General features: G+C 45.5%; 1 protein-coding gene and 1 pseudogene across 8 annotated transcripts in view; both read right to left on the bottom strand.

Annotated features, from left to right (window-relative positions):
* Positions 1–22844, bottom strand: part of TTC23L (tetratricopeptide repeat domain 23 like) — a 54438-nt gene extending 31594 nt beyond the window's left edge. For 2 of the 8 annotated variants that reach the window (XM_039248253.1, XM_039248252.1), the window contains exons 1-5: positions 21226–21383; positions 20063–20137; positions 16483–16666; positions 12302–12425; positions 955–1111 (exon numbers count right to left, since the gene is read on the bottom strand). In XM_039248253.1, coding sequence (XP_039104184.1) covers positions 955–1111; positions 12302–12425; positions 16483–16666; positions 20063–20130 — 533 coding nt within the window. In that variant the 5' untranslated portion in view covers positions 20131–20137; positions 21226–21383. The other 6 variants (XM_039248250.1, XM_039248254.1, XM_039248249.1 and 3 more) reach the window with 6 other exon arrangements.
* LOC120242486 lies at positions 122–220 on the bottom strand (annotated as a pseudogene).
* Positions 22845–23942: the final 1098 nt, after the last annotated feature.

The raw sequence follows: 23942 nt of genomic DNA, 5'->3' as shown, positions 1-23942 counted from the left end.
AAAGGCAACAGATCAGTTTTTACAAGTTGAGCATCAAGACCAAAAAAAGCAGAGAGAGGGATGTGGTAAAGAAGAGAGGTTAAAGACACGTGGTCTCAAAGAAGACCCGTGGTGAATTCTGTTTAGTACGGAATGCTTCATAAATGTGCCTATCATCCGTGTTCAGGGGCCATGCTAATCTCTGTATCATTCCACCTTCAGTGTATGATCATTCATGAACATGAAATATGCTGCACAGTGTTTAAGTAGAGATGGTACCAAAAGGCTGTCACAATCACAGGCTTTTTGAAGAGTAATGGTCCCCCTCTGGGGACATAGAGAACATTTTCTTTTGCCTTTTTCACTTGGCCTCCAGCTTCATGGCAGTATTCTCAACAGCAGTTCAGAAAAACAAAAATGATCAAGAGTCCATTAAATCAGAGGTTTCTGGCTGCAGGTTACAATTGCCTGGGGGACTTTAAAATATCTCAATAAACAGAGGAACCCCAGACCTACTAAATCAAAATCTCTAGGGCAGGACCCAAACAGCAATAATTCTTAAAGCTCCCCAGGGGGTGACAGGTGCAGCCTCCTTTGACCAACACTGCTTTAAATTCCCAGCCATGCTGCCTTCCCCTACACCACTCCCCACCCACTATCACCCACGCCCTCATTGCTAATACTGATCTTCCTGGGTGCTCAATGAAGAAGGACAGACTCTAGAAATTTCTCAACTGGCCAGGCGACAGGTCACCAGTGAGATCCCTCTCATGGCTCAACTCAGAGTTTATATGAACAGATACAGGAGGAACATTCATACCCTTCTAGATAGAGGTAAGGGGCTTGTGGGGGCCCCGGATGTCAGAAGAGAACTGTGAGGCGCGGTTTGATCTCCCCTGCTCCCAGGTGAGATGGCCCAGCTGGGGACATGTGGCTGCCACCCTGATCACAGGCCCCCCGGGAAAGGAAGGATATCGGTTCTGTAGGAGCCAGGCCACGCCCACGGTGTAGTAGAGCATGACCAGTGTACCCAGGATTTCCTTCTTCTCCTTGCGTGAGGTCGTGTTTCCCTTCCAGGTCAGCAGTGTGGTTCTGGCAGATTCAGCATGTTTCTTGGCCTGAGCTGGGAGGCCTGGGGAAGTTTGAGGGTGGGTGGCCAGAAGAAAAGCATTAAAAAGTCATGTTTGAGTCCAAGACCTTTCTGGGAGGAAAGAGGTGGGTAGTGTGGCTGTTACACGCTCTAGGATGTTAGTTTCCGAAGCTGGCTGTGCATCAGAGTGATCCGGATTGCTTGTAGAGAATACAGATTCCTGGGCCCCGCCCCGGACCTACTGAGTTGGAATCTCTAGAGGAATGGAGTCCCACAATCTTTATTTTTAATTAATTCCACAAGTGCTTCTAATGCAGCCACCACAGCATTAATCTGTGGGCCTCAGTCTGGAAATCACTAGTAGACCAGGAATAGAAGCTGAGTATCCTGTCCCCAACACTGCCGCTAATGCCATGTGGCCTTTTCAACCCACAAAGCTTCTCCATCCTCCAAATGTACAATGACAATAATTATAGAAGCTGTGCCTTTACCAAACACCTGGAGACAGTCCAGGAACAAACTAGGTTATGCCACAGAGTGCTACGCTTTGAGCTTTCTGGAAAAGGCCTTCTAAAAATACAAGGACTTTGAATACAATTACTTCCATCTGGGGATTTTTTTTTACCATCCAAGATGTGGCTGGATATACTAATCGGTCACACACACACATGAACACACACACATACACACACACACACACGCACACTCTAATTGCTAAAGGCAATGAGGCCCCTCACTAAGAAGACAAAAGGAATGCCAAACTCCAGGCAGCCAGAACTTGTGGTGTGTTTGGACTTGTTTTCTTAAAGGCTGGAGTCCCCGGGCACCCACTAGAACTGCTATTTGTCCAGTTAGTTAACAGAGTTAGTCGACTTGGCAACATTGAATTTCTAGGCCTCGCTCCTCATCCTCCAATCTAGCGCCTGTCTAGTGATCCCTGATGGGAAAAGAGAAGCCCTGGAGAAAAGAGAAAGGCCAGCAGAGAACAAATTATCCTAGAACATTATCTCCTCTGCTCTACTGAAGACAGTCGGCTGGTGTTCAGTTTGGCTCTCCTCTCTGCAGGCTGGTAAATATATTCACTCCTGCCATGCAGGCCCACTGCATCCCTAATTCTCACTTCACACCCCCAGTCCTCAGTCCGCTCCACGTCTGGCCCTTAGAGATTGTTTTCACCGTACAGGTATGGTCAATGGCCACAAAGATGATCTGAAAGGTCGTGAGGCCTGCAGCCCTCATACATTCCATGTGCAGAAGCTCCTTAATAAGTTGGTACAAGGTAGGGGGAACAAAGCCTCCCTGGAAGAGCCCTACAAGGGACCTGGAAGCCAAGAAGTCTTTGTAGAGCTCTGAGAGATGCCTATTCTATAGGTCTCAACTCAACAGGTAAATGGAGTCTGTAGCAAAAGAGAGGGCTGTGTCCCAAATTACCAGGTAACAGCACCCCTCAAATTGCACTGCACTTCATCAACACCCTATGAAAATGCAGATTCCTGGGCTTTGCTTCCAGTAGTTACGGTTGATAGGTTCTGAGGTGAGAACGAAGGATTTATATTCATAACAACCATCCTAGGTGACACTGACTCAGGCTGTCTGAGGACCACACTCAGAGAAGCATTTAGTAAAATCTTTGTACAAGAGGTGGAGCTCATCTTATTTTTGAAGACTAGGTAGTTTGACTGATAAAGAACGAGGAGGGGTTTCCACTTGGAGTAAACAGGCTGAGGCCATAAAGACAGAATAGGCATGCATGTGTGTTTGCACACAGACAGGTGCACCCATGTGCACGCACATACTGGTGGTGGTGGTGGGGCTGCTGGGGGCATGTAGAAGCATCACAGAAGACAGGATAGAGACCAGCCTGACTGAAGGGGAGATTTAAAGGTAAAGACACATAACGTGTGAATTGGATAGGTAAAATGGAGTCTTAGATGCCAAGGTGAGGAGGCTGGATTTGGTCTGTTAGGTAATGGGAAGTCTTTATAGGTCTTGAAGAAGAGAGCAGCAACGGAAAAACCTGCCAACGACATCAGACAAAGACAATCACATTGGAACCTGAGGAAGTCTTTTTGTTAAATAGGCTGTTTCGGCCCTTGGGAGTGTGTCAGTAAGAAGTGAAGGAACCCAATCTAGACACTTCCTTCTGTTTGTAGAAAGGAGCAAAGTGAAGCTGGCTGAGCCCCTGAAAACCACCCCGGCATCAGCACATTGCTGCTTCTGGGATCCTGAATGGGAAACAAATGAGAAAGTTGTTCTGAGGCTTTGCAAGCCTGCCCTGCCACCCACCCCCACCCAAGGGTCCAGCTGGGGGTGCCCACTCAAGTGCCCTGTGCTGGTTGTGAATCCTCCAGCTTTTCCTCTAAGCTCAATTGCTGAGTTCTTCATCTCCAATTTATCATGCCCCACAGTGTGGTCCTTCTGATGAAAAAGCTAAGCTGTATAACCACTGGCTCTAAACAAACTGAACATGGATCTCAATTTAAAATGGCTCATTAGGGGCACCTGGGTGGCTCTAGCTTGGTTAAGCATCCAGCTCGAGATTTCAGCTCAGGTCATGATCTCACAGTTCATGAGTTCAAGCCCCACATCAGGCTCTGAGCTACAGCACGGAGCCTGCTTGGGATTCTCTCTCTCTTTCTTTCTCTATGCCTCCTTGCTCACATTCTGTGTCTCTCAAAACAAACAAATAAACATTTTTAAATAAAAAAAATGTCTCATTAAAGTCATCCCCAAAGGAAAAAAATCACTCCTTTACTGTTCCCAGAATCCATCCCGGTCTCCAAAGTGGGGCGCATGTCACCCTAAAGTATGCAAGGTAACAGTATAAGGAAAAAAATTTTCTGTTTTTAAATTTTGTTTTCTATTTTTATGAATATATAACAATATTACACAAGATATTAATACCACTGCACATAACATAATAAATACACTTAAGAGTGCTCAAATTTTTTGTACTGGTAAGGGAGCTAATTCTCAAGAGTTTAAGAGATCACTGCTCTAAACAAATGTTTTTCAATATTTTCAACTATAAAAGAGCTCATTTTAGGTTTAAAAATACTCACTTTGTGACATTTTCCTGGCATTTCTCACATGAGAAAATTCACGATGACAAAAAGTACTATGAATCAGTATCAGTAATAATTTGAAATAGATTTGCATTTTCTTAATTTCAAGAACACCCTCTTTGGTGTATAGATAACACTGCGTATATGTGTACGTATGAGTCTCATGTCAACTCTCTCTGGTGGAGGCTCAGAGACTGAAGATCTTGTTCCCAAACCCCAAGCCCCACCTCCCTACTTCCAATGTTAACTCTTGAGAGACCAAGTCATTTTCCTTCACTTGCCCTTCTTCCAAGCCAAGGACACCATCCTTCTCCCTGCACCATCAGTTCAGCAGTTACAGCAGGAAAAATCAGACCTGCTCCTGGTGCCTGAGATTCAGAAATTACAAGGAGCTGTTGATGAACTGGAAATGGGCCCTGGGATTGCCCACCAAACATCAAAGCATTCTGCTTTAGTCTGGGATGCGATCCCAGAACTGACGTCTGTTATTCTGACTCAGGCCAGAGAGAATCTGCTCAGAGACCCCTAGTCTTTGGGGTTGCTGCTGTCACTTGTGATCATCATCTATCTTTAAGAAGTCAGCCTATAGCCAGACTTCCCAGACACCGATCTTGCCTCAGCCACTTCCTACTATCCCTGTGGCCGTGAACAAGGTATTTCATCTATCTATGATGCAGTTTATTCACCTATAAAATGGTAATGAAAATACTTTCTACCCTATAGGGTTGTTGTAAGAATTTAATTAATTCATGAAAATAGATAGTTCCTGGCAGATAGGAATGAAACGAATTTGAACAAATGTTAGCCATTATTATTATTATATTAATATTATTACTATTGCTACTACGACCCCTACTCCTACTACTCCTAGCAGGGTCCATTCTCTCAAGCTGTTTATTAAATGTGCCCTTGCCTTGGACATTTTTCATAAAGCTGCTTACAGAATCCCTGTAAAAGGCTGGATTCTCAATGCCATCTCATTGCAGGCAGGTGTGAGGTCTCCTGAAGGTCAAATCGCCTGGTTTTCCTCATTCCCTGTTATCCCTGTATCAGTGTGGGTTGTTTTTGTTTTTCTTCCAACTAGACAGAGAAGGTAGAGTTCATGATTTATGCTTCTTTTTTCTGTATTTTACAACACTTGTAACAATAGAGCCCGGGATACTAGGTCTCAGCAATAACAGGCTAATTTACTGCTTTATTAACAATGAGCAAAATATCAGGAAACCGCTTACCCATGTCACTTACATTCTTCTTCTTGAACTCTTGCCAAGGCTTCCCCACTAGGTGACAAGCGCCCTGCTGTTCTGTGCCTGCCCTTTGCTCAGCTGCTGAAGTGCTAGGTCCCACCCCCCGCCCCCCTCTAGCCCACCAGCCGGCAGCCTTCACATTGTGCCCTGCAAAGGCTTCGGGCTCTCCACTCCTGAACCCCATTCCATCAATCATCCCCTTCTCTAAAACCTTCAAATGCTCTCTCTAAAGGGCTCTTTCCTCACTCTACAATCTTCCTCTTCTAACTCATCTTCACCTGACTTCTCTGTCTCCGCCAGTTACTCTCCTCTCTTCCCTCATTCCTTCCAGTATGCAGGGCCTGGTCCCCGCGCCTTCCCTTCACGCCTGGGGTCTGGCTCTTGCTCCAACCATCTGCAGGCACTTTTCTCCTGAGGCCCCCAAAGACCTCCTACTAAATAAATCCAGTCACAGCCTCTCAGACGCTCTTAGCTGCTTGGCTTCTCATGGCCCCTAGGACACTGCACCAACCCAGTTCTCCTTCCTCAACCTTCTCTAATTGCTTCCTTGCCAACAAGTCTTGCTAATAACTAATAACTTGCTAATAACTCTTTGCTCCCTTCTCCAGGGGTCTGTCTTTCAGTGTCTTCCTTTTCTTCTCTTTGCCTCTTGGAAGTTTGAACAATTCCTAGCACTTCCACCTTGGCCTCCAAGCTTACAACTTTCCACGTCCCCTCCCCAGGCCTGCCCTCAAACACTCCTCCATGCTTGCGACTCTCCCCCTGTCCTCCCAAGTTCTAGTCCCACATTCCCAAGTAAAAACGCGCTAGCGGGGGCGCCTGGGTGGCTTAGTCGGTTAAGAGTCCGACTTTCGCTTGGGTCATGATCTCGCGGTTCGTGGGTTCGAGCCCCGCGTCGGGCTCTGTGCTGACTGCCAGCTCGGGGCCTGGAGCCTGCTTCGGATTCTGTGTCCCCCTCTCTCTCTGACCCTTCCCTGCTCACGCTGTCTCTCTCTCTCTCTCTCCTAGAAATAAATAAAAATATTAAAAAACAAAACAAAACAAAACAAAAAACGCGTTAGTCGTTTTCTCTACGGCAATTCAAAATCACCATAACCTGGAGACACTGCTCCTCTCCCCAGTGCGCTCCCGATCCTGACCCACTTCCCTTTGAAAATGGCACCTGCCAGGGCCGGAACTTCCTGGTCCTCTTTGAGCCTTAATTCTCCTCAACCCCAAATCGAATATCACATCCTGCCAATTCTTCCTTTACAGTCTTTATTTTAAAGGTTATATTTGAGGGGACACCTGCGTGGCTCAGTTGGTTAAGTGCCTGACTCTTGGCTTTGGCTTATGAATTTGAGCCCCATATCAGGCTCCATGCTGACAACATGGAGCCTGCTTGGGATTCTCTCTCTCCACTCCTCCCTCCCCCGCTCTCTGCTCCTCTCCTGCTCCCTCTCTTTCAAAATAAATAAATAAACTTTTTTTAAAAAAGGCTTAAAGGTTGTATTTGAATAGGTAATACATTTCCATGGTTCAAAAGTTAAAATTGTACGAGAAGGTCAATGTTGAGGGGTCTCACTGCTAATCTCGTTCCCTTTCACTGCAAGCCTCCACTAGGTAACTTGTTTTTGCTTCTGTCTTGTGTACCCTTCAGGGTTTATGTAAATGTAAGTACAGATTCTCTCTCTCCCCTTCTTTCTTTCTCATGAAATGAGGCACATTAAACACCATACCGTGTTGTACATTCTCTTTTGCCTAAAGATGCATCCAGGTGCTTTATCCCTAGTAGGATATGGCGCTGCCTCATGCCCTTTTTAAAGCTGCATTTAACCTGCTCTACGTATTAGTCCTTCAGTGATGGGGACACGGGTTTTTTCCAATCTTTTATGTTAATAAACAGTGCTACAAAGAATGATCTTATCCATATGTTATAAGTATGTATTGAAGAAAAAGTCCCAGGAAGAGATAAATGTATCTGTCCTTCAGAGATTCTTTTTTTTTTTTTTTTTTTTTACAAATAGTTTATTGTCAAGTTGGTTTCCATATAACACCCAGTGTTCACTTCGACAAGTGCCCTCCTCCATGCCCATCACCTCCCTTTCCCTCTCCCCTCCACCCCGTCTGCTCTAAGTTTGTTCTCTGCATTCAAGAGTCTCTCATGGTTTGCCTCCCTCCCTCTCCCCCACTATTTTTCCCCTTCTTCTCCCTCTTGGTCCTCCGTTAAGTTCCTCCTAATCCTCCTATACGTGCAAACATATGGTATTTGTCCTTCTCTGCCTGACTTATTTCGCTCAGCATAACACCCTCAAGGTCCATCCACGTTGCTACACATGGCCAGCTTTCATTCTTTCTCGTTGCCATGGAGTATTCCATGTCCTTCAGAGATTCTTAAATCCTTACCTTCTCATCATCCCACCTGTCACCAGCACAGCATTACTACACAGTCCTAGATGACTAGAAAGCTCACCTTCTGGCTATCATTGCTGGATTAACCTTTCTAAAAGCACCCTTTGCTTTATTCATCTCTCTGCTGGGAAATCTCCAGGGGTCCTCCTTGCCTACCAAATAAATCACAAATTCCTTAGCCTGTATATAAAACCCACCACGGTCTGCCAACATACCCTCCCTTCCGGGTTCACCCCAACAGCCTGCTCACTGTTTTCAAAGACACACGTTGTGTTCCCCCTCCAGGCTCTGTTCTTTACTAAAATGCCGCCCCTTCCTTCTGCGCAATCCCTGCTCATTCTTCAAGGGTCTTCTTGAATGACACCTTCCCTCTGAGTCTACCACTTACCACGTCAGCCAGAAATGATTCCACCCAACTTCCCCACAGCCCTGTATTTAAATCCATTACATGGCGGTTGGCTATGGCTCCTTCTATCATAACTATGTCTGTAGGTAGCTCACCTTCCACACGAGGCTGTAAGTTCTTTGAGGCAAAGACTGCACTTTCTCTACCTCATATTTCCCAACATGCTCTTTATGGTATTTCAAATATGTAAGCTGCTCAGTAAATACTCCCTGGAAGACTGCTTATTGAGAGAAATCAGCCCTTGGGCTTCACCCCCATCCCCCAGTGCTGGAAAAGGCTCACGGGGAAATGAGGCAAGAAGGTCTGAAGGCTGTTAAACACACACGTGCAGTGAGGCATGAACACACACTGACGCATACATCTCCCCCGCCCCCCCCGCCCCCGGACACAGAAGGCTGGCTCATAAATTCTGCCCATCGTAGAGGATTAATAACAACAAAACTAAGTAGAGCGCAGCAAGCATTTCATCTCTCTTGGAGGTCTGTGATTTTTTTCAAAGCTTTGGTTGTTTTATTCCGTGGGCCACAGACTTCAAAAGAGTTAAAGAGACTGGGTAAGTATTATAACGGACATAGGAGGTTTTTCTCAAGAAAATGTCATGATCATAATCTATTCTGGAAAAGCTCTAGGTTAGGTTTCAGAAAGTCTGGGTTCAAGGCTGGGCACCGTTAAACTACGTGGGCACTTGGTCTAATCAGGAAGTTGTTTTCCTCATCAAGGAAAAATAAACAAAACCTTCCTTTAGAAGAAAACATTTCCCCCCTCCAACATACTGCCCCAAATGAGGTTCTCCATTCGCGTGACAGGAAGAACTGCAAATCGGGGGGGAAAAGGATGGTGTGTTCTCACCATCTTTTGTGATAGGACCTGTTCACCTGTCTTGCCTCAGCCTGGCATCTAACTGGAAAAGTACAACTCAGAGTCCGTTTGTGACTTGTTCGTGGAATGGGTTGATTTCAGAAGATGGGGACCAACTCCCTTCTACAGACCAACCACGCTAACCTCTCCCAACACAGCCTCTGGCCTGGCCTTCGTTCAGACAAGTGTCCCCCTAAACACTCATGGTGCTTCCTCTCTAGTTCAAGCTGCCATCATTTTGAGTCTCAATTTCAGCAAGTCTCCTAGACAGTCTGGCTGAGTCTGGGCTCCCCCAGGGTCTGAGAGTGTACCTGTCGGTGCCAAACAAAATGCCAAGATCTACCAAACACCAGCCAAATCCACGGGTCTCTCTTCAGCCTGCATGTCATCTGACCTCCCTCTGCCACCTGACACTGCTGAAATCACGCTGCACTTCTTTTTGAACCCATTCTCCGACACAGCCCCGTCTGAGCCTTCTATTTCCTTTGCTGACTCTGCTTCCGCTGGCCTTCCCTATGCTCTCATTCTTGTATACTCCTTCCTCTGTCCTCTTTCCTTCTCTTTCCACACACTTTTTCTGGTCAAGAGCATCCACTCTTACGGCCTCACTGGCTCCTGTGTGCTACCCCTCTCAAGCCAACCTCTTTCCCGAGCTCTAACTCCACTCCCCACTGCCTACTGAACATCCCACCATGATGCTCCCCAGGTACCTGACGGTGGCTGAGATCCAGCCTGTCTGAAACCAAACTCTGCATCTTCTTTCTCCTTCCCCCATGCACCTGCTCCTCCTCTCTAATTCTCCATTTTGGCTAACCATCCAGGGCATGCCCTGTTCAACCTCAGCTCTTCTCTCAGCTTCTTGCCCCATGCAGAAGTGCCCACTAAATGTCACCACTTCTAGGAGTTATTTCTTCTGCATTCCAACTGCCATGGCCAATGCCTTTCTCAACTTCTGTCTATGCAGGATAAAGGCCTAACTGATCTCTGCCTCCACTTTTCTATCCATCCAACCCAACCTCCAGAGTTTAAGAGTGATTACATCACCATCTCACTCAGAAACGTTTAATAACTCCCTGAAGTCCTTGATATGTGGGGCCAACTTAACTTTCCAGTCCCATTACCAGGAATGATCTGTCTGCCCTAAGGTGTCTTCTGTTCTACCCTAACCTCCTGGGTCCAGAGGGAAACTACAGTGTTCTGTGCAAGCAGTTTCACGGAGAATAATACACACTTTTACCTCCATCTCCTCAGATCAACACATATGGAACATATGGAACTCAGATCAACCCTGTGTTCTCTAGCACTCCCCTCGAAATCTACTTGGTAAACTTGTACTCCTCCTTCAAAGACAGGACAAATGTCACCTTCCTTCTGCAGCCTTCCCCAACCTCCCTCTCCAGTGGCAGAACCACTCATCTGCCTCATTTGTTTCTCCAGAACTTTGTTCCTGCCTCTATTATGATGTGTTCCTGCCTATGATAAGATCTCTGTATGCGTACAGAGTACCAGTGTTCACTTACACATCCACAATGTCCAGCACAGTGCCAGCAACCTAGAACACTAGTTCTCTGCATGTTAAAGTAGCACAAAGCTGAATGTGACTGTTATCGTGGAGGCAGCAAGTTTATGAGGATGAAAGAGAGAAATTCCCAATGAGGAACAGTGTAGCTCTATTAGAAGAAAATTTTCTTCTGCTGAAGATCTTCCTGGTGTCCCTTCAATCTCACAGACAAGTGGCTGACGTTTTAGCCATGTCAGCCCTCTCTCAGAACACAACAGATGTGTCCGCCGGAAGTGGCCTCACTGTGACCTCACTGTGACCCACTCCCTCACTGTCCCCAGTCTCAACCACTCTTGGGCTTCCCACATTGGTAGCCAATGAATCTAAAGTCTCATTTAAACATGAGCTCAAGGGCCGCCTGGGTGGCTCAGTTGGTTAAGCGTCGACTTCAGCTCAGGTCATGACCTCATGTTTCTTGAGTTTGAGCTCCGTGTCAGGCTCTGTGCTGACAGCTCAGAGCCTGGAGCCTGCTTCAGATTCTCTGTCTCCCTCTCCCTCTGCCCCTCCCCTATGTGCACTCTCTCTCTCTCAAAAATAAACATTAAATAAACAAATAAACAAACAAACATGAGCTCAAAAAGGCCCAAGGAGCCCTAAGAAGGAACACATGTTCGGAGTTTAATTTATGATAGTGGTTCATAAATTGAATTCCATTTTAACTTTTCCAAAAGCTCTGATTTTTGACATCCAGGCTCCTTACGGCCCTGGTATATTGGTTCCCCTCCCCTGTAGCCCTCAAATCTCTCAAGCCCTTCAGTCACTCACTTGATACGTAAGCTACGCCCCGCCTGAAGACTCAGGCCCAAGGGGTACTTGGAAAAGCCCTGGGCCGGAGGCTCAGTTCTATCCAGCAGTAACACCTGCTGGTCCATACTCTGTACCCGGCGCTGCACGTGAGACCTAGTCCTGCCCTCGCAGAGCTTCTGTTTCAGAGACAGAGGCGCTTAAACAAAGCACAGGTGAGTTTGTACAGAGATCCGTGGTAGAGGTGTATGTGGGTCCTGCAGGGGGACATGGGTGGCCCAGAAGCATAGAGCCCCGAGCCGACTGTGTCCTCGGATTCTTGCCTCAGGCAGTCTGAACAAACACTTTCTGAAACTCTACTGCAAAGTCCCTGCCCTTGCGGATCTGACACTTGGGTTTCAGTTTTAGCAAATGCATTCCTATCTTGTTCTTCTGGGCAGAGTATCTTCCCGAAGCATCATTTCTCCAGGATGAACACTGTCTTTTCCTCAGGAGACCTTTCAGGAACTTGAGTTCTGTCCGTGGAATTCAGGTCCTGTTACTGGGTCTGCCACGCAGATGCCGAGTGTACATAGCTGCCTGTCCTTCCCCGGTGGACCTGCGGCCGGGACCTGTGATATTGCCCTTTGCTCCCTGTGCCTCAGTGCCCTCATCTGTAAACTAGAGAGGATGATAGTATCTCCCTCCAAGGGATATTAGGAATTAGGAGGACTAAATGAGACTAGCTTGGCACATGCTAAGTACTCAATAAATTAACTATCATCGTTATTGTCATTGTTCCTAAGATCCCTGACACACTGCCTGCCTCATCCATGGACCTCCTCACCTCCTGAGAAGGTGTGAGCTGGGGGGTAGGAAGGCCCCTCCCCCAGCCATCCCCACCCCCACTGTGGCTGTGGGTTGGCTTAGTTGGGCTCTCACGGGCTGGCCCACCCAGACCCAGCTGGGGAAACCGAGTACCTCTCAGGGTCAGGTAGCCATAAGCCAGGCTGGCCAAAGCCTGTGCACATTTCCAGTGTTCTTCCCCAAAAATAATCCGAGAAAGGATGACACAGCGAATCAGCTCCTTGTTTGCTTGGATGTTCTGCAGAAAGCAAATGAGTCAGGATGCTTTTTGGAAAGGAGGGGCAGCCGCAGCCCACGCTCTTCTCGTGGGAACGTAGGACCAAGTTCATCTGGCTGATTTGTCTCTTCTCCTCCCTTCCCGTCCCACACCCATGCCATCAGGGCTTGTTGGCTGTCCCTTATTCCTAAGTCCTTAAACCCAGTTCTTCGCCTCATTTCTGCCATGAGTACCTGGCCCAAGCCACCCTCATCTTTTACCGGGCTGACCACGGCAGCCGCCGCTGCTTCCACTCCTGCCCCCTTCCTCAGTCTGCTTTCTACATCATAGCCAGAGTGACTTCCTTTAACCTTTCACCGTGAAAAACCTTAGCAATATACAAAAATAGCATGGAGAATGGCTCACTTTGCCTCATGAGGGGTCTACTCATGGCCAGTCTTGTCTCATATCCATCCTTCTTACCCACCCATCCTCTCTATTATTTTGAAGACAATCAGTATTAAATCATTTCATGTCTTAAAGGGCGCCTGGGTGGCTCAGTCGGTAAAGTGTCCGACTTCGGCTCAGGTCATGATCTCACGGTTTGTGGGTTCAAGCCCCGTGTCGGGCTCTGTGCTGACAGTTAGCTCAGAGCCTGGAGCCTGTCTCTGGATTCCATGTCTCCCTCTCTTTCTGACCCTCCCCTGCTCATGCTGTCTCTATCTCTCTCAAAAATAAATTTTAAAAAACATTACAAAATTTTAAAAAATAATTCCATGTCTCCTAACTGTCTCCAAAAGATATGGACCTTGACATATAATCAGAAAATCACTCTCACCAAAATATTAAGCTTATAATGTTAAATACCTAGTCTCATAAATCTAATATGTTTTTGATAATTCGCCTGTCTGCACATCGAGATCAGTGTCCTGAATCCCATCTCCTCTATAAGTTCCATTTCCACCTCTAGTTCTTTTTAGTTCTTTTTATTGTGAATTATCTGTTGAAGAAATTGGGCCATTTGGACTACAGTGTTTCCCAAACATGTACATTTGTATTCCAAACCTGTAAATTTTTTGACTGCATTCTTACAGTGTCATTCAACATGCCCCTCCATCCTCTGTCTTGCCTTTATATTGGTAGCTGGATTTAGAAGCTGGCTTTGCTTTAGCTTTATTTTTTTTTTAAGCAAAACTACTTCATAGGTTCTCATATGCTTTTCCACCAGAAGACACCCAATGTTTGGTTGGCTTTTTTTCTAATTATTGGCACAACTACATGGATTCATTCATAAAAGGTTATAAAATGCCAATATCCAATTCTACCAGTGTTTCTTCACATGTTAGCTGAAATAATTCTATAGAGAACTCTCCCCTCATCTCCTGTTTGGTTATCCAACAGTAGTTTATAATTGAAGGACAAGATACATGACTTACTCTTCCCCTTTATTTGGTAGCTTTCAAAGTAACGAGTTTGGTCACTAGCATCGTCCACTGGTGACCAAATAGCTTGTTCACTATTATTATTATTATTATTATTATTATTATTATTATTATAAGCATGGATCTTAAAACCTATCTGATGCTCCTGAACATGGCAAACTAGTTTCTAACTTGCTTTTGCACCTGATTTTTCCTGCTTGGGACACTGAAACACATCCTTCACGGTCTCACTTCATTTTCATTTTGTTTACTTCAGAGGCCTCTCAGTATCTTCTCTAAAAAGAAGCTCTCATCCCATCACCTACTAACCCATGACCTATTTTATTTTTTCCTTCATTGCACTTGCTTCTCTCTAAAATTGCACTAACAGTTTTTTAAAAATTTTTTAACATTTATTTATTATTGACAGACAATGAGACAGCATGAGCAGGAGAGGACCAGAGAGAGAGGGAGACACAGAATTTGAAGCAGGCTCCAGGCTCTGAGCTTTCAGTACAGAGCCTGACGCGGGGCTCGAACCCACAAACCACAAGATTATGACCTGAGCCAAAGTCGGACACTTAACTGACTGAGTCACCCAGGTGCCCCTACACTAACAGTTATTATCTGTCTCCACAAATAGAAGTTCCTTGAGAATAAAAGCTTATTTCTCATGTTCACTACTTTATGCTCAGCTCACAGAGGAGATACTCATTCAACATCCGCTGAACGAGTCATCTCTTCATTAGCCAGGAGGGGATGGGGTGGGGAAATAGCCCCTGCTGTAGAGCTCATGGGCAGAGTTCTCCAAGAAATCACAGCTGCATCTTAGAGACATGGTTTCAGTGACTTTACAAAGACACCTATCAACCGGCCGCGCTGATTGACAAAATCAAGAGTGTATCTCCTGGTGAGGTGAAAACAGCACTTCAAAGACTCAAAAGCTTGGAGTTTCAGCTCTGGTTCTAATGTCTGCTGACTGGGGTGCTCTGGGCAAGATCACCCTGAGTTCCAGCTCCCGCCTCCTCCCTGCGCCCATCCTCACCTGCTGCCTCACCTGCTCCCAGCTCACACATGCAGAGAGGGGTACAGGACAGGCCCCTTTGTGCTTTAAAAACACCCATTCAGTGAGAAGTTTTGAGTGTTCTCTAGAGGCTCACCACAGAATTTACTAAGTTTCATCTTGAGGAGGAACAATACCATGAAAAGTCACTGGAAAGGGAGCACAAAGCCTCCCCTTCTGTCCTGGCCCTGGACATTCTGTATCCATCCATCCTCAAACTTCCTGCCCTGGCAAAACTGAATAACCAATGTGGGCTCTAGAGGTCCGAGCCTGTTGCCAATCCTCCTGCCCTTCAGGCCAGTGAGCACTCGGGGCGGCTAGGTTTAACTCCTGAATCCAAATCTTTGTCATTATGCAAACTGGCCAAGGAGCTGTCAAGCCTTAAAAACTGACACTTGGACTCTATGGCTGATGGCACTTGTCTGTCTGTGAAAGGGAAGGTTCTGGCCTGGGTCTGTGAGATACTAATGGGTACAGGCCAAGAAGACCATCCTCTGCGAGTCCTCTGGGCAATTTACAGAGGTGAGGTAAGTTTACAGATACATCCAACCAGGGGTATCTGCCTCTATCATTGGCCCGTGAAGGGTCTCTCAGCCTTTCCTAAAGCCTCTACGGACCTTTCTCTACATGGGAACTTAAGCTCACTTTTTCCTACACCTGATTTAAAGCTCATTTTTTCCCTTGGCCAGGAAGTCAGTACATGGATTCCTCTGCTGATAAATCATGCTCTGGGAGCAGGCGGGTGCCTGCATTCTAACAGTGAAGGTCACTGTCGTCCTGTTTTAGGTTCCTGGATTTTGAGCTCTCTCAATTAAGCACTTACTCTGAGGTCCTAGTTACAACTTTGCCTCGTTCTTAGAAATGCATACCCAGACTCCGACCTCTGCTGCTACCTCCTGTTTCTGGTGCTTTCGTTTGCTTAGGAGTCCACTGTAACCACTGGCATCTTACTTATATCCTTGTCGTTTCTGAGCCTGGACCTCAGCCCGGCCACCCTTGTTCTCAGCCTCCTGCCTCCCTAGCCTGGCCTTTTCCGTCACCCAAGAGCTATCATTCTGAAACCTTTCAGGAGAAATTTTTTGAAAGATTTTTTATTGAAAGGCCATCTAACATCAACACAAAGAATAAAGCATTCATTTTTAGTCTAAAGCCAGGAGCACAAATACTCCATAAAGAATGCACAGTGAGCCATGCGTGTGTGGAGCCTGTGGGCAGGCTGGCTACCCAACCCTGCTCTGCTTTGGTTTCCTCCACTTATAAAGAAATACAACAATTTCCTCCACTTCGAGGGCTTCAATCTCTAGTTAAGGCAGAGATTCTGTAATCATGGACATATTTTTAAAGGGAAACTAGGGTTGCCTGGGTGGCTCAGTTGATTAAGTGTCTGACTTTGGCTCAGGTCATGATTTCGCAGTTCACGAGTTCGAGCCCTACATCGGGCTCTGTGGTGATGGCTCAGAGCCTGGAGCCTGCTTCAGATTCTGTGTCTCCCTCTCTCTCTGCCCTCCCTGCTCATGCTCTGTTTCTTTCTCTCTCTGTCTCCAAAGTAAATAAACACTAAAAAAAATTTTTTTTTAAAAAAGGAAACTAAAACTTAGTGAGCTTTTTGTTTTACCATTTTTTTCTTAATCAGCTGAGTTATTTTCTTCTGGGATTGGGCCAATTTGTCTTTAGGAAGAGACATGCAGCCTACGGCCATCTCCTCCATGGCTTCAGTGTCTTCTTCACTCTCTCCAGACCCACTAGAGGAATACAGTTCATCTCTTTGCTGGTATGCTGGGACCTTAGCTTGCTGTGACCTGTAGATACCAGAGAGGGGCATGGATTCAGATCTGACCTCTGCCTATCTCAAACAATGTACCATTGAAGGACAGAGCCCTCCCAGCTGTGGGTGAGGGATACACTAACATACACCTGAAGGAATAAAGCCTGGTGATGAGCTCATGTCACCCTTCAAGCCCAGAATCAGGACAGCAATGCGGTGATTCAAATAAAACAGATTCGGCAAACCACCCACCTACACCAGAGTCCCAGCTCTGCTACTTACTAACCATATGACCCTAAGCAAGTTATCACTTAATTTGCTTCTTTGTAAAATGAGGTCAATCCAATGAAGCTATTGGATTAAATCAGATAATACTTGTGAATCACTTAGCATATAGCCTATTAAGTAAGTACTATTTTAGCATTAGCTATACTCATTTTATTAGCTTCATGTTTGGTTTCTTCATCTACAAAATGAAGGTGGTGAATTGGAAGATTTCAAAGATCTTTTACATTCTAAAATTCTGATCCAAACCAGGAAAGAAAACAGATATAATGAAATAACAGGAAGGGAATTAACAGTTTGAGGCTGGACTTCACATGTCCTCTACCATATTTCTTAAAAGTAGTGGCCAACTAACTAAAGCAGATGTGGTCCCAGCAAGGAGAGGGGAGGGAACCCCACACAGGCAAGAGCAGATTCAGAAGCAAAATGGACTTCTCAGTTGTGTTACAGATAAATATATTGAAGAGAGCTGAGTGGATTGAAAATTCCCCCCTCTTCACTCACCTCTCTCCCTCTCTCCTACCCTCCTTCTCCTCTCTCCTTTCTTACTTGCTCACTGTAGATCTCTGACTTCAAAGCTGAACATAATTATGATGGGTGATTGGAAATGGTAAAGATAAAAGTCAAGAGTTAATCTTACACACAAAGCCATAACCATGTTCTAACATGATCAGAAAAATCAAAGTGACCAGAAAAAAAAAAAGAAGAAATTCTAAAATCTTAAGAGCAACAACAGAATGTTTAATTAATTATAAACGAGTTCCCCAAAAGAATTACTTTTGTATTCACAATAGCTTTTAAAAGTTCAACCCCTATATAGTTTTAAGAATAAGTTTAGCTTCCTTTTCTACTGAGAAGTAAGGAATCTTCACTGTAAAAAAAAAAAAAGGAAAATACAGAAAGAAAAACAAATGTCAAGTGTAATCTTTCACACTAGTTTTGAAAAATGAGATGTTAATATCCATCCAGACTTTCTGTTCTAAACAACCTACCAAGAGGTATATGAGTCAACCAGTTCAAGTGGATATGAGAGCAACATTTCTTCAGGCCCAGAAAACAGAAGTGTGCTTTCAAAAGACAGGCACACTCAATGTTGAAAAGCCAGAGAACACGGTTGATATAATATGATCAGAAGGCAGGTGCTAAATTTCCCTCCTCTCTGCCTGGTGAATTCCCTACTCCTCCTTCAAGACCCAACTCAGGCGTCACCTCTGCTGGAATCTAGCACTAGAGTAGCAAGCAGAAGGGCTTGCAAAAATCTCCTCCAAACTTCTACTATAGTTCAAATACATTATAGTCTCATTTTCTTTTTCTTTTCTATTTTCTTAAGTTTAAAAAAAATTTTTTTTTAACATTTATTTATTTTTGAAAGACAGGCACCATGAGCGGGGGAGGGGCAGAGAGAGAGGGAGACACAGAATCCAAAGCAGGCTCCAGGCTCTGCAGGCTCCTGGCTCTGAGCTGTCAGCACAGAGCCCGACGTGGGGCCCAAACTCACCAGCTGTGAGACCAGGACCTGAGCCTAAGTCAGACTATTAACCGACTGAGCCACCCTGGTGCCCCAAGCCCTTAATATTTTAAGTTCAGTCTTCACTGAAATTAAGCTGAGACCAAGGACAGTAAGCTTGAACAGCAGGAACCTCAAAGGAAGAAGAAACACTGAGGTCTTGACAAATGACTTGAGAATGAAAACCTTAAACTGGCTTTGGATTGAACATCTTGTCATGAAAGATTAGATGAATAGAGAATACTGACCAGTCAGATACCTTCAAAGATAAAATAAAAGTCAGTAAATAAGAATAGGCAGGGTGGATGAAAGGTCTGTCTTGCCAGGTTTATAACTTATTCTATATGTTGCCGTCATAAATATGAATTCAGACTCGTAATAATAAGTATGAATTATCTTTCAAGATACTCTAGTATGAACTCTACATCTTGACTTCAACTTTTATAATATGTTAAAAAAGGTATATATCCCTTAATCTCAAGATATTTCATGAGGTGGGACAGAATTACTAAGATATTAACCACTAGTCACATGTGGCTATTAAGCACATGAAGTGTGGCCAGTCTGAACTGAGATGTGCTGTAAGTGTAAAATACACACTCAATTTCAAAGACTCAGTATGAAGAAAAAAATATAAAATATTTCGTTAATTATTTTATAAAATAGTAAGATAAATATTGTATTAAACTTCAATTTACCTATTTCTTATTTTTTAATATAACCACTGGAAATTTTTAAATTATCTAGGTGGCTGGCGTTTGTGACTTGCATTATATTTCTATTTGATAGCACTGGCATAGAGCAATGGTTCTCAACCAAGGGTGTTATTTCCCCCAGGGGAAATTTAGCAGCGTGAGAAGATATTTCGGCTTGTCACTACTGGGACAGTGCTACTGGCATCTAGTGGGTAGACAGCAGGAATGCTACTAAACATCCCACAGCGTACAGGTCAGGCCCCCACAATAGAGAGTTATCCAACCCAAAATGTCAACAATGCCAAGGTTGGGAAATCTTGGTATACAAGAACGGTTCAAGAATTGACTCTGGAGTCAGACCGCTTAGTTTAAATCACTAGCTCTGTGTTGGGCAAATTACCTCACGTTTTTTTTGACTAAACTCCTTAGCTATAAAATTATAACAGTATAATAGTACACCCCTTACAGGGATGTTGGAGATAATAGTACCACCCTTACAGGGATGTTGGAGGAATTAGATGACTTAATATACGTAAGCACTTAGTGCCCGGCACATAGTATTTGCTCAATAAGTATTAGCTATTATGATGTGAAAGTTTTAATTTACTTATTATTGTCTATTTCACAAAACAATCTTAATTCACTCATTAACCCTGTTATATTGAATTTTCCATGACTTTATCAATCTTATTATAATTAACCTATCTATAAAACATAAAATTTCCCTCAAGTTAGGAAAAAACAATTATTTTCCTTCTCGCATAGGGTGCACAAATACAAATGGATCTCAGAGCATAATCGTAATGAAAACACTTCACAGAAATTCAACCTTCTCTTCCATTTAATAGGTACTCAACTCCTCACCCCAGGTTTGCCTTTGGTGGGAGGTCCCTGTGTTCCAGGCCAGGGACTGAGTGTGATGTCAAGGTTCTGTGCTACTTACAAGTGGAAGCAGAAGTCCCAGTCGGTGTCATTGCTGACGGATGGAATGCGGATGGGGCTGGCTTGCATCTTCTTCCTACCAAGAATCACAGGTGAGGTCGGCTTTGGGGAGAAAAAAGGCTATTCTATTTTCCCTCTGTTGAATGCTATTAACATCAAATTGAAACTGCCCAAATATATAACCCATCTGAAATCCAAAAACAGACTATACACACTCATGTAGAGAGACGCCTGGAAAGCAGAAACTAAAGACACTTGCCAAGTTAAACATCTGAATTACATTTCTTTCCTCCAATTCCTACTCCACAGTACCTCCCAAATCCCTGACTTTTTCTTACCCCCTTAAAGCCAGTACATTTACAGCTCCTGAATGTACTCCTCCTCAAAGTCTGATACTGTTTTTGCAGGTATGCAAGTCAAATATTGTTTTTGCAAGACGGATGCAAGCAATGGAGCAGCTCTTAGCATTAAATGAGGTATAGCCAGTTTATTGGTTAATTCTTCTGGTCCCTGGGACATCCCACTATTTAATAGGAAGTCCTAGGTAAGGAATACACACGCGTCTATTCTGGTATTGTCGTTAGCTGATGGGAAAAATGGTCGAAAACTTGCGGCAAAAAATCTGATTTATAATTATTTGTGAAATTCAGTTCTCATGGCGTTCTCTATCGCTTAAATCAATCCAAATCGAATGTACGGTTTTGTACTGAGCACTAACACCCGCCAAGTCGCTCCTCACCCTGCAGAAGGTCACTCATTCCCACCTGAGCCCTGAGCAGCTCTCTCTGACTCAGGCTCCAGAACGTCCAGAATCCGAGAAAACAGAAGGAAACCTCACTAATTTCTCTTTCTAATCTCGACTTTCTTTTTTTTTTTTTTTTTAATTTTTAAAAAATGTTTTATCTATTTCTGAGAGAGACAGAGACAACGTGAGCAGGGGAGAGTCAGAGACACAGAATCCGAAACAGGCTTCAGGCTCCGAGCTAGCTGTCAGCACAGAGCCCGACGCGGGGCCCGAACCCCGCCGCCACATCCGGAGCCCCAGGCGAGCATCCAAAGGCTTTTTTGTCTCAGATAGCGCCCGCGTCCCCCTCACCCCGGCCTCAGAGGTTCCAAGTTGAAGAGCACACGCAAGGCGCCGCTAGGGAGGGGTTGGGCCCGGACCTGGCCGAGGGCAGGGAAGCCACGCCCCGGAAGTAGCCTTCTCGGGTCCCTCGGCCCGCTAGCTCAGCTTCCTCTGGCGGCGTCAGCGTCCTGGCCTCGGCGGACCTCGTTCAGGGAGCCGCAAAGGTGCCTGGCGGAAGCGAGACTCGGAGCGGTCCGCCTGGCGCGCCGGCAAGCCCAGGTTCCCCCTCGGAAGACAATGGGGTTGCCATGGGAACGGAACGCCGCGGACAGAGCCTGGAGCGTCGGCGCCTGTAGCCGTAGCAACGCAGGGAACTTCCGGCCTCGGAAAATTCCGGGCTGCTGGGGCCAACCGGCGCTCCCACCGCACCCTGGGCTTTCCGGTCTCCGCGGGAGCGACTCGCGCAGCCTCAGGCTTGTCTCCGAAACTTCCCTCAGCTTCAGCTGAACGTCACCTGTTGTTTTTCTCAAAGGGACTTTACCTGTCTGGGATGAAGATGCGGGAAGAGGAGAGACATCCATAGGAAGGCGGGAGAGGCGCCGGGCTCCACGACCCGACCTATGTAAAACTGCGGCGTACTGTGTACCCGGCTGTCCGGGCGCACCCCTGCGCGCCCCCTGCACCCCGCCGGCCCCCGGGTGTTCTGGTTCCCGGAGAGAAAAGGCTCAGGTATAATTATTAACGGTGTCGGCACCGTTTGTGTTGCCTCTCCCGGTAAGATGTGAGCCTTGAGCCGTGCTCGATCAGGAACGCGGAGTGCAGGAAGTGAGTAGTTTAAGTAATGGGCCACTAATTCTGCTAATGATTAGCAGCCCCGAGAACATTTTCGGGGGCGGGGGCGACACTTGGCAAACACCACACAGCCCTAATTTATGCAGCACGTGTTCTTTTTACCACTCTTCCCTGGCCTGAAAGACACAGTAACAATAATTCAGATCTGACAGGTGCAGGGCAACATGTGACTCGTATCCCAAGGAAAAGCACCGGCTCCGCACAGCCTTATGTTTAAGAGTGTTATCACGAACCCTACAGTAAACAAGGGGCCTGTGGCAAAGAGAAGGAAGACATTTACTAAGAACTTGAAAGGTGGTGTTTAGATTTGGTGTTTGTTTTCCAGTTCTGAGGCTGAAGTTTAATTGCTGTTGATCCAAGACTGCCAAGATAGACCAAGATAGGTCGGAGGAATTGTTTAAATGAGTTTGCTTAAATATCTCTCAGGTTAAACTTGGACAGCCTTTTAACTTCAGGTTTAAATCTGTCTCCTCAAGATCCTGAGCCACAATTTTAGAAAAAGCCCCCCCCCCCCTTTATTCTGTTTAAGAAATCTCCCAACTCGGAACAAGATTGAGAGTAGTGAACTCAGCTTCAAGATTTCCCCCCTCTGGTTTTGACTCCGTGCGGCCTGGGGCAAATCACAGCCTGAGAGTCTCAATTTTCTCGCCTACGTAAGGAGAGTATTTGTTACCACTTGCTTTCTAAAACCCCTCCCAGTTCCCAGGATCCTGCGGTGGCAAACCGCAGGTTTTTGTGACACTATGAACAGTATTTAACGTATATGAGGATGAAAAGGAGGAACTGATTTCGCGTTCTCTGATTCTGACCCCCCTTACCGTTGTTGAATCCATCTTCAGGAAGTTGAAAAGGTTTAATGTTCTGCCACTGTGGGAATTGGCTGGGAGTTTGTTTCTAAGTGTATTAAATGTAACTTCTCCTTCCTGAACACCAGCTTTTTGCCCCTCGTGGGGAAGGGAAGTGAGGTCCCGGAACAGGCACTGAATTCCCATTCTAAGAATGACACCCTGGTTCCACCTGCATTTAATTAGCTCTGACCAGCAGTCGTTCATCTGTAAAAATTAAAAGAACATTAAAGGGGCGCCTGGGTGGCTTAGTCGGTTAAGCGTCCGACTTTCGCTTAGGGCATGATCTCGCAGTTCGTGGGTTCAGAGCCCCGCGTCGGGCTCTGTGCTGCCAGCTCAGAGCCTGGAGCCTGTTTCAGAGTCTGTGACTCCCTCTCTCTCTGACCCTCCCCTGCTCACGCTGTCTCTCTCTCTCTCCTAGAAATAAATAAAACGTTAAAAAAAATTAAAAAAAAAAAAAAACCACTAAAGACTCGGAGTCCAAACCTGTGTGCTGTTTTTTCTTCCCTTGCCATCTTCACCCTGTCTCCAAATGTAAACCTTAATCACGGGTAAATATGCTGTAGCTTTGTGGCGTAACTCTGAAATGGGCTGCTAGTAATCTGGGCGAGCATTGCTCTTACAGTGTGTTCACTCACAGTCCCTCCCTTGATCCTGAGCAAGCATCGCTGTTGCAGAATCACACAGAGGAAGCATGTGTACAGGGTCCTTCCAGAGTCTTCCATCCCCAAATAAACTGTGATTAACTCCAAATTATGTCAACTCCAAAGACTATGAAACTTAAGGACAAGGAAATCCAAATAAATTTTCCTTGGACTGTACAATTTCTTAAAACATAGTTTCTATCCTCTCTGTATTGGGCTGGAGACCTTCCTTCTGAGCTATCCCGTCCATAATCTCATCTTGACACTCACCATTATACTGGCACTCTCTGTGAGTTTCTCACAGCCTCCATGCATCTGTCCATCTACTCAGAAAAAAAGTACATTTTGAAGAAAACTAGTGTGTGCCCCATACTGTTCTAAGCATCAGGGAAGCAAGAGCAAATAAAGATTTTGCTCTCTTGGAGCCTCTATTCTACTAGGTAAGGAAAAACAGGGCTTTTAGTAAACAGTCTG

Source organism: Hyaena hyaena, unplaced genomic scaffold (assembly GCF_003009895.1).
Source record: "Hyaena hyaena isolate Hyena2069 unplaced genomic scaffold, ASM300989v1 scaffold_310, whole genome shotgun sequence".
Lineage (NCBI taxonomy): Eukaryota > Metazoa > Chordata > Mammalia > Carnivora > Hyaenidae > Hyaena > Hyaena hyaena.
The sequence above is the reverse complement of the archived record's forward strand: the minus strand, read 5'-3'. Positions and strand labels throughout refer to the sequence as shown.